This window comes from Myotis brandtii, unplaced genomic scaffold (assembly GCF_000412655.1).
Source record: "Myotis brandtii unplaced genomic scaffold, ASM41265v1 scaffold17, whole genome shotgun sequence".
NCBI classification, from domain to species: domain Eukaryota; kingdom Metazoa; phylum Chordata; class Mammalia; order Chiroptera; family Vespertilionidae; genus Myotis; species Myotis brandtii.
The window spans coordinates 1,890,886-1,904,042 of record NW_005356259.1 but is presented as its reverse complement, the minus strand read 5'-3'; the positions used below and the strand labels follow the sequence as shown (position 1 = coordinate 1,904,042).

Genomic DNA, 13,157 nt, shown 5'->3' with positions numbered 1-13,157 from the left:
TTGAACAGATCAAGGTGTCTCTGTGTTCCAGAGCCCAAGCACCATAATCTATGTCCTTGAAACAGCTCCTGTGATTGGGATCTAAGACACAAGACTGTGTCTTTAAAAAGCCAGCTTTCCTGTCAGACAGATGAAGCTGCGACCACTGGCAGCCCTGACTCCCTCCTGCTGTACTTGACATAGGAAGAGGCTGCCCAAGAAAGAAAAGCCCACGCCCAGCCTTTAGGATCCTGCAGCCCACTGGCAGCTGAACCTGAGAATATTACCCAGATCTAAACTCTGCTCTAAGCAGAGGCCTTCTCAGAGCACAGCAACCAGTGCTTGGGCACCACAGATATACATACACACAAACACATGCCCTGCCTGGTGGGAGGATGCAAGGAGCAGGAAGCTAAGCACCACTGCGGTTTCCGCAGGGATGAGTGCCTATCTAGGGAGGCAGCCGACTCACATTTTCTGGCAAAGGTCAGTTAGGTGAGGTTACTAAACCAACGCTGCCGTTCCTTGTCATTCTTCCTTCTATATTTCAATACTGCTTATATTTTTCATGTGAAATGATGCTTTTAGTACCTGACTTTCCAACTTGAATAAGCAAATTGCTTCATCCAAATGTTCACATCCCAAAGAGGGCCAACACCAGCCCCCATGCCTTTGAGAAACTGAGAAAGGGCATGAGGAGACAGAGTGACAGAGGAGAGGTCTTGAGCTTCTATCCTGGAACTTTCTGGGGCCAGGAATGAATAAGAAATGCCACAGTCAGGTAACAACCAAGGGAGAGAAGTAAGAAGAGGTCCAGATGGGAAGCAGGAAGCAAGAGGCCATAAAATCAGATTCGAGGGAAGGAACTGGGTGTCCCTGGTCAGAAGCGAGGACAGCCCATTCATCTGGGTTTTCTGGAAAGTCACGTGTGTTTAAACAAGGCCTGTCTCAGTTGGCCCGTCTACATGTGCAAATGCACTACTACAAGGTGAGGGGCAGATTCACTCTGAGGGAAAGTGAAGAACTACCTGGGCACTGGTACTGGCCAGCCAGGGACATGGAGTGATTAGCAAAGGCAGGCTCAGTCCTGGTCATCTTTACTTGCAGGTTCTTTTCAGGCTTAGATCCCATTCTTTCAGGCTTCACTGCAATATCCTGCCACATGAGGTCAAAGCTGATAGAATGGGTTAGGGAAAGAATGGGGGAGAGAAGTCCGTCCTCCTGCATGACTTGGTCAACCACCTGGTAGTCAAGACCCACCCCGTCCTTGCACAGGAACCTTTTAGCTGTAATCTGTATGAGGCACTGGATGGAAGCCAGTTAGCAAATGAAAGATGCTGTCAATCCGAAGGGTTGATGATGTGTACACAGCCTTGACCTGTCCAATGTGAACCAGGCCTTGGGGTCTCATTGATCTGTGTTTATGCTATCGATTTTAATTTATTTTATTTTATTTTAAATTTCTGGAATTGAGTTTTTTCACACAAAAAATATTTTTGATCCACAATTGGTTGAATCTACAGATGCAAAACCGAGGATATGGAGAGAAACTCTATTCATTTTTCTTAAAAGCTACTTCAGCCCAGCCCAGTTGGTTGAAATGTCATCTTAATATGCCAAGGTTGCAGGTTTGATCCCTGGTCAGGTCTCGTACAGGAGGCAACAAGTCAATGTTTCTCTCTTTCATTAGTCTCTCTCTCCCTCTCTCTCTCTCATCAATAAACATACCCTCAGGTGAAGATTTTTTTTAAAGCTACTTCGAATTGCTTTGGTATTTGAAATGATGCCCTCAAGAGTTATAACAACACATGGAAATATTGCTCACCCCATGCAGGTTTAACTTTGTTCTTTCCTCCTGAACCTTTTGATTTCTTCTATTATTTTTCTTATTGAGCATCTACAATTCTCTCCGAGCCTTGACTTTCTGTAGAAAACTTTCTATCGTCTATTGTGGGCGATATTGCCTGAGGAAGCCAAAGATAAAGTAACAATAACAACAATGATAATAGATAATGTTTGGTATTGAATAGGACTATTCCAAGTAGTTCACGTCGTATTAATTCATTCCACCCTCGTTGCAACCTGATGAGTTGAGTAATACTATCAGACCCATTTAACAGATGAGGAAACTGACGCACAGAAAGATACTTGCCTGGAGTCACACAGCTGGCAAGTGGCAGAGCCAAGATATGACACCATAGTCTGACGCTCAGAACTGTGCTTTTTCTTCATCACTGTGAATTATCTCGCTATGAATGGCATGGCCAGGAATGACATTATTTTTAACTTGTAAGAGTAAAGTGCGAGCTCTTAATGTATTTTACCTTTAACTGTTCTGTTTTTCCCTCCCAAACTCTCAGATGATGGAAATGCTTAAAGCAAACTAAGGTAGTGTGAGACCACACCATGTAAGTGTGAGCATGGCTCCTGTGGGCCCACCTGTGTTCTGTGCGCTTCTGCCTACATTCCCGCATGTCCTCTCCGTGTGCTCGGATTCCTGCTTCCGCCGCTTGGTGCTTGGGCCGCATGAACCGTCGCTTTTAAGCCTAGATCTGATATCTTTGTCCCTGAGTTTATATTTGTGCTTCTCTCCCTACAATCCCCGGCACATGGGCAGGAGCCAGAGCACCTGCAGCTGTCAGCCTGGCACCTCCCCAGGAAGGAGCTGGGGCCCCTGGGAATGCGTTTGGGTATTGTTCTCTGACAATGAGCCCTCAGATTGTCAGCTTTTAGGATTCTAATCACGTGTCTGTGTTCTCACTGCACCATACTACTCCACCGTGCGGAAGCCTGGGGAGGCCTCTGTCCAGGCCATGGTCACCCTTAGTGAGCCTCGGCCATGCAGTGCTCTTCTGGGCCACCTGCCTCCACAGGTTACTGCTCTGTGAGTCTCGGTAGGAGCGAATGCCATGTGAAAACAAGTACCATGGTGCCAAGAAACAGGGCTTACATTTATTATTTTCTCTGTAAGTATACATATGGTGAACACACATATGTTGAACAAACCTGAGATTATGAAGGATTATTAAATCAGATATGGGCCCTATTGGCCCTTCCTTGTACACACAGACACACACAGCCACAGTCTGTTTTGGTGTTCCTTGACTCTATATGAACTCTGTTTCTACTTTGAGTGAATCAATATGTGAAAAACTAGATTTATAGGTAAATAACTTGGGGAGGAGGAATTTATGCCTGACCAAGAGTAAACCTGGGACCTTTAAAATAAGATCCTACCTTACTATGCCTCCCCCACCTGACTATGATTTCAGGATGGTAACTGCCTCTTATTTTCCATCTCAAAGTTTCAAGTGTGTGTTGAATGGGAATTTATTGGGAGGAAACTTTGCAAATTGTCAGAGATGATAAGAACTTAAAATTGAAGGGGCTCTCACAAGATGTGACAGAATTCTGGGGCTGAAGAAATGGATCCTTCACTCCAAACCCATTGGTTCATACAAAATCACTGTGGTCTCAAGAGAGAAACTAACCCGTCCAAAATGGGGCAGAAACTGGATTAAAACTCAGTCCTCCTCTTTCCATCACAGCATCTTATTAGTGTATTGACCCAGCTCCTTTCTCTCTGGTTGAGAACCCACATACACAGCCAGGAGAGGTTTTGTTTTTTTTTAAGTTAAGGAGCCTACATCCCAAGAAAGGACTCGGGTCCCAGTCCTGGCTCTGTCACGAAATATCTGGGTGATCTTGGGAAAGTTACTGTGCCTCTCTGGACCCCAGGCTCTTCGTATGTGATATGTATTTGAGAACAGCTGATTTCAAAAAGTACATGAAAAAAGTTTGTTTCTAACCTCGGTCTGTTTTTCACACCATTTCCTCCCAGCAGCATTCATTCCCCATTATAGGATTATGAAAAAAGTTATAGTCAGGCTGTGCAAATGGGGATAACCCTAAACAACAAATCAAATAGAAAGAGGACTTTCGCCCGGGCTGGTGTTTCTCAGTGGTTGAGCATCGACCTATGAACCAGGAGGTCTTGGTTCGCTCCTGGTCAGGACTCATGCCTGGGTTGCAGGCTAGATCCCCAGTAGAGGTCGTGCAGGAGGCGGCCAATCAATGATTCTCTCTCATCATTGATGTTTCTATTTTCCCCTCTTCCTTCCTCTCTGAAATCACTAATAATAATAATAATAATAATAATAATAGTAATAATTTTTTAAAAGGGGAGGGGGGGACTTTTCCAGCTTCTTCCAGGTCCTTCCTGTCCCTTTCCTAAGATAATCATTGTCCTGCTGAGACCTCTAGTGGCCATATTGGAAACTGCAGGCGTCTGAGGACAGGGGAGGAACCAAAGATACTGTGGGCAGCCCCCAAACCACACAGCCTAGCACGCCACAGTGGTCTGTGGAGGCCACAGCCTGAAATACTTTCTAGGTAGAAGAAAGGAAGCATCTGTGTCCTGAGACCCCTGAAATATCCCCAGAGGATTGGTGGCCTGAAGTATGTGAATATAGCGCCCCACCTCCACCCCCCAAAAAGTGCCTGGCTTATTAAACATTATCTCTGCTGGGTTTTCCATGGTTATTCATGGTAATGAGAACTCTGCCTTCTTTTGTGCTTTCATTTATTCCTGCTTAGTCCAGGGATCTACTGGAAGTTCTAGGTTTAGCCAATCCTCCTTGTCTAGGTTATAGAACAGACCTATAACCCCATTTTTATCTGAAACCAAACTGACTCCTGGGAGTCCAAAGCTCCAGCCACCAGAAGCCTGGTTACTTGGCACATTCCTCTCACTCAGACACCATTTGCTCCCTTAGGGCCCTGCCCAGGGGCCTGGCTCTGGGGCCAGTGGCCTGCACTGCTTTTCCAGACATTTGCCTCCTGGTGAGGGAGGAAATAAGCCCTCCGACACCACTGCCTCCCACACTCTGGCCCTCAGTAAACAGCTTACACCTGACGGACACAAGGCTGAATTGTTGTCATTGCTTTAACCCAGTGGTTCTCAGAGTGTGGTCCCCAGACCAGCAGCATGATCACCGCCCAGGAACCTATTAGAAATGCAGGTCCTTAGGCCCCGCCACAGACCCACTGAATCAGAAGCTCTCAAAGTGGGGCCCAGCCGTCCGTGTTCTACAAACCCTCCCGGTGCTTCCAAGGCTCGGTCAAGTTTGAGAACCGCCGCTCCAGGCGTGGACTCGCAACTGTCAGTATACACAGGGGCACGAACTCTCAGCTTCTTTAAAATGTAGGTGCCGACCCCTCGCCCACAGAGATTTAGTAGTTCTGCAGTGGGGATGCAGAAATCTGATTTTTAACCCGTTGTTCCATGTTATTCTGATGTGGGAGGCCCACCCATCACCACTCTGAGAAATCTTGCTCTAGAAAGAGCGGGGCCATCTTTGCAAGCACAGTTTAGTTTCCTCTCTCGAATTAGATATAAATATTGTCCTCATATCTCTGCAGTCATGAAAGAGGTTTCAGGACGTGTCTCAGAACACTCCAGGTCTTTAGAGGGGGTCATACTGTTCCCTTGACAAATCGGTGTTTGCAGCCACGGCGAGGAAAATCTCAGTGGAGTCTGCATCATAATCCAAACGTGAAACCCTCCCCCGGAAAGAGATAATTACTGAGAGGACAGAAAGCACAGGGAACCTGGGGCTTCTTGTGAGGCTGGCGTCTGGGGTGCGGAGCTAGGCCCGGGCACTCAGCCGTGTGTCCTCTCCGGGCTGCAAGTCCATCAGTTGGCGAGCTGCTCTTTCTTTTCCTTCTCAAACAGAGATGCAGTGGAGCCTTCCCACCGGGACCCAAGAAGCTGGTTCATTATAACACCACTAGGAGGGAAGGGTTTTCAAGGCTTGAGGTTATGAATACACTTGGCTCATATGGCCTCTGCTTTCACCCTGAAAAAAAATAGAGTTCATTTTTGTGAATGCAAAGACCTAACTCTCCTCAGTGCCACTCTGGGTCCCACTGGGAGCTCCGGAAGGGATTTTCCATTGCTCTTCTGGCCCATTTAACTTCCCCGTCTACCCACCCCACCCCTACAGTTCTCTTCAGAGCACCCACACCTCCGCAGGGCTCATTGGGGTGTGCTCTGAGAAAGCTAAAATGCTGAGTCACGTTTTCAAAGATCTGACAGGAGCAGAGCAAGAGACTTGGGGCTGACACTTCTTATTGCCACCTGGGCCTCCCAAGTCATTGTCCAGGCACCAGCTTGTGCAGACACTGTCTGCTGGGGACAACAGCTTCATCAGGTGAAGCCTCTATTCTTTCAAATCATGTGGATAGAGCAAGCAAAATGCTGGGAGTCCCTCCCTTCCCCCGCCCTTGTTTACCCCCTTGCCTTCCATCTTCTTCCCTGTAACCATTTTCCCATGCTTTCTTTCTCACCTTCCCTAAGCTTCTGTGATTTTTCTCCAGCTTTCCTCCCTCCCTCTCCTTTCTTCCTTTTGGGCCTCACACAGTCCTGAAAAGCAGGCACCCAGCACCCCCACCCAGGAGCTCAAAGAGACTCACAAGCATTCACGGCTGCAGCCACATGCATCCTACCAGGCAGTGAATACCTTAATTTACCGTGAAGCGCAATTAAAAGACAGAGCTCCCATCTCCTCTCACTCAGACAGAGGGCAACAAGAAAGGGAAGGACATCAGAGGAAGATCCCCATTGCTTAAAATCCGGAGTGGGCAGGAAAGAGAGGAGGGGCGAGAAGTGAGGGCAATCCTGAAAGGAGAACAAGTGCCTCTCACATCAAAATGTCAAAACCCTGTTTAGGAGCCAAGGAGAGGCAGGGCCGGCCTTGCTTCCCAGAAGCACGGGCTCTCCTCTCCCCTCCCCTACTTGTTCTTGGCTCCTGCACCAAGGCCCATGTAGCCCCACAGGGGATCTCAGCTCAGCAGAGCCCCTGTGGTTGGAGCTTAATGTTCTGCAGCCCCAGACTAGACACTGTGTCTTATGCATGAAGTCTGATGGGACAGTGGAGCATTGGAGCATGCAGTGTGTTGGGGAGGCTTGGAGACAGCACAGGATGTCCTGCTTCCTGCTGCCTCCATTTCCATCCTCCCTCTCCCAACGCCAATCCCATGTCCCCAGCTCCCCCAGGGGGTGGAGGGTGGGTTCTCAGCTCACTCTCCTGCTCTCTAGAACCTGAGCCCTGCCTGGCCTCTCCTCCTTGTGCCCATCCAGTGACCACTGCCCTCAAGGGCCTGGGTATAGGTGGGGAAGGTCACAGTTGGCTGCACCTATCCTGCTGCCTCTTGGGATACAGCATAGCAGTTGCCATTCCACCCAGGACTGACCATGTGCCTGGTGGACATCAGTCAGGAAGCTTCGATGAGGGACGAACTGACTGCTCATTCCCGGTTCAGATACAGATGTTGCAGTAACCAGGGGGGAGTGTCATCTGTCCTCCTTGGGTTTGGGGAAACCACATGGGAAGGGAGATTCCCCAGGGCCTATCCCAAGCCAGGGAACAACATGTCAATCCAGGGCCTGGGGATGAGGAGATCCCAGCAGCCAGCAGGCCTGAGTAGGCACACAAGGTGGGTCTTAGCACCTGTGAAGGTCCTGAATGTCCCTGTGCCAGATGGAGTGCTCCAGCCAACTCCCTCGAGCCCAGTCTGTGCCTGCGGAACCTTCTTGTCCTTCTTCCAACCTTTCTGAGGCTGCCTGTGTTTGTCTTTTCTAGCCAGCCTGAGGCACCCTCCAGGGACAAAAATATGAAGTATGCTTTCAATGATTGCACAAATGAGTTAAATGCTCTGACCTTTGCATTTAAACTGGCATTGCACAAATGAACGGTAAAATTCATGCTAATAATTTACATTTTTAATTTACTTAGAATGGCATTAAATATCAAATAAAAGACACCATGACTGGTATCTTTAAATATGAATATATTTAATACTAATATAGCTGAACTGCACACTTAATGAGCAAGATGTATCTGTAATGTGTAATGTAAAAAGGTTAAGATGGCAATTTTATGTTATGGGTATTTTACCACAATAACAACAACAACAAAAAAGAATAAAAACAAATAACATGACAAAGCAAGAGAGAGACCACACAAAAAAGGGGGAAAGTTTTGTATTTTAGTACCTTTAATGGCACTTTTTCCTGCTTTTTGGATAATTTGTAGCTATTACTGGGTCTACATATTATGCAGCTGATTCTGTCTGCACCACATAATCTCCCCTGATGCTGGGGGTGAAATTCTAATCTTATGGGGAATATTCCCAATCTATGGCTGAGGCTTCTTTCAATCTTAGTATCTATTCGTCCACAAGGGGGCGGGGAGGGGGACGCAAAATAATGAAAAGGCAAAGAGATTCCTGCATTTATATGAGCACCCATCTCATTCCTAGGTGACCTCGAATATGCACAGGGTAGAGAGAGAGTTCCGTGATGTGGTCAGTTCATGATTATGAGACCCTCTTCAAGATCACAGCTTCTCAGAGAGAGCCAAGATGGCAGTGGAGTAGGTTGAAGGTACACTCACCTCTCCCGGGACCAAAGTGAAATCACAACTAAATTATAGAACCATCAACCTGAATGATCAACTGAAGACTAGCTACAGAGAAGTCTTATAACCAAGGATTTACAGAATAAGCCACATGGAGACTGGTAGAAAGGGTGGAGACATGAAGAGGGCTGGCCCCGCTCCCAATGGTGGTGGCTGAGATTCCAGGGGGATATCTCAGCTGTGTGTGGGGTTCTCCCTGAGAAGCGTGGGGTCTCAACACCAAGCTGGGTTCCCCAGCCCATAGCACCAGAGCTGGGAAGAGGTGCCCACATAACATCTGACTGAAAATCAGCAAGAATTCTGTCCACCAGAGAGAGACAGCAGACTGCTAGAGACACATTGGCCTCTTAAACGGCCAATGCACAAAATCTCATTCACAGCCACTCACCTTGGGCTCCAGCAGAGGGAGGGTGGGGCTGTGTGAGGAGAGACTGAGGTTTGTGGCTTTGAAGAGAGAATTAAAAGGGACAACTGCCATGATACCTGTGCTGAATCCCTCTCCCACACCACAGACACCATCTTTCTTGGGTGGAGCAATCCCTTTCTTATGGTACCAGCCTGGGGAAATGCAATAGCCCCACTCTCTGAACTCTCTGTAGCCCCACCCTTTGGAGCTTGGGCCCTACTGAGGAGTCAGCAGCATGATCCAGGGTGTAGAAGTCTAGGCAGACCTCAGGGGTTATCAGTGACTAAGTTGTGTGGCTTTTGGGGACCATTTCCCCCACTCTCCCATGAACCTGACTGGAGCCTCCCCGTCATGGGAGATCTGCTAGCCCCACTCTCAGGACTTACAATGCCCCCCACAATCCTTACTACCCAACTCCAGGTGGCTCCACCCTGCCAAGGTCTTGGAAGAATCCAGGACAGGCTAAGTTGTGTGGCTCTGAGTCGAGAGCTACTCACCCTACCTTACCCCAAGCCTGAATGGCACCTCCCCCTCATAGGAGAGCCATCCTCCTACCTCCCGGTGGCCCCGCACTGCTGAGGTCAGGCTCCTGGCAGAATCTGGGACAAACTGAGTTGTGTGGCTCTAAGATGGGGCCATTTTCCCTTGCATGCCCAACCAGTGAGGAGCCCCCCTTTCACACGGCCAAATCTTGGTCTGTTTGGACCTGATAAACTCTGCTGGCCTCACCATGACAACTCCCTAAGACCTTGCCCCAGCACAAAGGTGCACCAACACCCAGCAGGTGGCAGCTAGACTTGCCATATACTGGGACATTAGCTGAGTGACCTCAGACCCAGCACTGGCACCGAGTTTGAACCTGTATCAATCTGGTGAACACCACTTGCTCCTATCTGGTGACTCACTGAGAACTTACCTCATGTAACTCAAGTATCGTCAGATGCTCTTTCAGTGACTGAACCCAACAAGCAGCCAACAGATGGAGGCAAATGGAGGCAGATCTTGGGGTGCCTTCAGACTTTTACTGACCTGCCCCTGGGCTCAGTGCTGGTGTAAGCCATCCTTGGTGTGCAGCTTGATCCTTCTCATGCGCCCAGGCCCAGCAGAGGCAGCCACAAACTGGGGATCACTTTGTAGCTCCAAACCAGTTTCCCAGTGCCAGTCATAGACAGCATCTGACATTGACCTGCACCAGAGCTCCTCCCAAGACACCCAGTGGCCAGCATCAGACAACATCAGAGCAGAATCTAATTAGCTTCACAAGTGGCCCATCCAAAGGAGATCTCAACAGGCACCAGATCTTCTAAGCCAAATTCCTATTCATGTACTCAGCACGTGCACAGCAGCTCAAACACTGTGGTCAGGGTTGATCCTCACAGTCAGCCAGCCTGAGGGTTGATCCATACATAAATGGGCCAATAGCAATCAAGACTCAGTTACAACAGAAGGGCTCACAAAACCCACACAGAGGGCATTCCTGGAGCACCCAGCTCAGGTAATCAAGGAGACTGTGCCACTGGGTCCCACAAGTCACCTACTACATAAGGCCACCCTACCAAGACTGGAGCATAGTAGATCTCCATTATAAATAGAAACAAACCCAAAGACTCAGCCAAAATAGGAAGACAAGGAAACATGCCGCAAATGAAAGAACAAGAAAAATCTCTAGAGAAGGAGTGAAATGAAATAGAGCAATTTATCAAAAATGGAGTTCAAAAAATGGTTATAAGGATCAGAAGGAACTAATTGAGAATTACAACAGCATCAAAAAAGGATTTAGAAACCATAAAAATAACCAGTCAGAAATGAAGAATGCAATATCTGAAATGAAGACTACACCAGAAAGAATAAGCAGTAGATTGGTTGGATAAAACAGAAGATCAAATCAACGATTTGATAAATAAGGTATAAGAAAACAGCCAATCAGAACAGCAAAAAGAAAAAAGAATGTTTTCAAATGAGATAGTTTAAGAAACCTATGGGACAACATAAAGCATAATAACATCCACATTATAGGGGTACCAGAAAGAGATGAGAGATAACAAGGGATTGAGAACCCATTTGAAGAAATAATGACTGAAAAATTTCCTAATCTAGTAGAGGAAAAAGACATACAAGTCCATGAAGCACAGAGAACCCCAAACAAGATGAACCCAAACAAGCATGCATCATAAGTAAAATATCAAAGGTTAAAGACAAAGAGAGACTCTTAAAAGCCACAAGGAAAGACAGTTAGTTAATACAATGGAGTTTTCATAAGACTGTCAGCTGATTTCTCAATAGAAACATTTCAAGTCAGAAGCAATTGGCATGAAATATTCAGTGATGAAAAGCAAGAACCTACAACCAAGACTACTTTACTCAGCAAGGCTAGCATTTAAACTTGAAGTAGAAATAAAGAGCTTCCCAGACAAGAAAAAGCTAGAGTTTGTTATCACCAAACCAGTGTTACAAGAAATGTTAAAGTGACTTCTTTAAGAAAAAAGAAGAAAAACATGAATAAAAAAATAAAATTGCAATAAATATGTACCTATCAAGAATCATTTTAAATGTAAATGGCTTAAATGCTCCAATCAAAAGACATAGGGTAGCCCTGGCCAGTGTGGCTCAGTTGGTTGGAGCATCATCCATACACCAAAAAGTCATCGGTTTGATTCCCAGAGAACATACCCAGATTACAGGTTTGATCCCTTGGTAATCAGGACATGTACAGGAGACAACCAATCAATGTTTCTCTTTCACATCAGTTTTTTTTCTCTATCTCCCTCTCCTCCCTTCATCTCTCTCTAAAAATCAATAAAAACATGTCCTGGGTGAGGATTTTTTTAAAAAAAATTTTAATAGAATTGCCTTATGACCCAGCAATTCCATTTCTAGGAATATATCCAAAGAAACCCATGACATTAATTTGAAGGAATATATGTTCATTACAACGTTATTTCTAATAGTGAAGATTTGGAAGCATCCCAAGTGCTGCTTCCAAATCTTGGCTATTGGATGAGTGAATTAAAAAAAAGGGGGGGGGGGTACATTTACACAATGGAATACTACTCCGCTAAAAAAAAAAAAAAAAAAAAGGAGGCCTTACATTTTGCAACAGAATGGATGAACCTGGAGAGTATTATATTCAGTGAAATAAGTCAGTCAGAGAAAGACAAGTACCACATGATTTCACTTATATGTGGAATCTAATGAATAAAATGAACTTACAAACAAAATAGAAAACATACTCATAGATACAGACAATAGACTACCAGCTGTCAGAGGAGAGGGGTGTTGGAAGCTGGCTGAAAAAGGTGAAGGGATTAAACTAAGGGAAAAAACTCCTAGACACAGACAACATTATGGTGATAACAAGAGGGAAAAGGGGTTGGGGAGAGGTAGTAGAAGGGAAAGGGGGGAATAAATGGTGATGGAAGGAGACTTGGCCTGAGGTGGTAAACACACAATATAATATACAAATGATGTATTATAGACTCGTACACCTGAAACCTATGTAATTTTATTAACCAATGTCACCCCGATAAATTTTTTAAAAAAGAACAAAGCTTCTCACACTCAACAAAGATTGTCTATATTTCCTGCATATTACAAATAACTTAGGTCATTTTTCACCCTCCTGTTTGAAGTCTTGCACATTGAAGGAAAATAAGCTTGCAGCTCCTCATAGCTCTAGTATGAAAACAGGGAATAAAGCAGATTTAAGTGCAGAAATTATCATTTCTGTAGCACCATTTTTCTACTTAAAATTTGTCAGGCTACACTTTAAATGAGATTTTAAAAAGAGAAGATAGCAACTTGACCCTTCCAGGTTAAGGAAACTTTATCTAAACTGAGGTTGCTATGGTTTATAAATTCCTCAAAATTACTCTTCATGGGCTCATGATGTAGCCACCCAGACACACCTTTTTCTTCACCTTTTTGAGCCTCCGTAAGCTCTTTAGGCAGGCGTGGGAAGCTTAATCTACTTCCTATGAAATTAAACCATTCTCTTGATCAGCTTATCCCAGCTTTGCAAATTGAGAAAATTTCATTCCTGGCATCAACAGCCTGTTAAATTGATTCTGATTAATAATTGAATATTAAGACCCTTTCAAGGCAACATTTACAACAACAGATTAGTGGGGAAGGGAGAGTGATGCCATGTAGCACCATGTCATGGTAGAACAGACTAATGACCTTAACTGGAGGTTAAATGCAGAGGCCAGATTCTGGGGGAGTTTAATTTCTGAAAAAAATCATAGAACTACACAGAAACTTCTCCCCTGCAGACACAAAGACCTACCATTTAT

The 13,157-nt window shown here is 45.8% G+C and overlaps 1 protein-coding gene across 3 annotated transcripts in view; it reads left to right on the top strand.

Moving 5' to 3' along the window:
- LHFPL3 (lipoma HMGIC fusion partner-like 3) overlaps positions 1–13,157 on the top strand; it is a 475,460-nt gene that overhangs the window by 432,536 nt on the left and 29,767 nt on the right. The window contains exon 3 of one of the 3 annotated variants that reach the window (XM_005862894.2): positions 2,340–2,367. The exons of 1 other annotated variant lie outside the window; for it this stretch is intronic. In XM_005862894.2, the coding sequence (XP_005862956.1) occupies positions 2,340–2,356 (17 nt within the window). In that variant the 3' untranslated portion in view covers positions 2,357–2,367. Of the gene's footprint in view, positions 1–2,339; positions 2,388–13,157 lie in introns of all 3 variants that reach the window. One more of the 3 variants, XM_005862893.2, reaches the window with a different exon arrangement.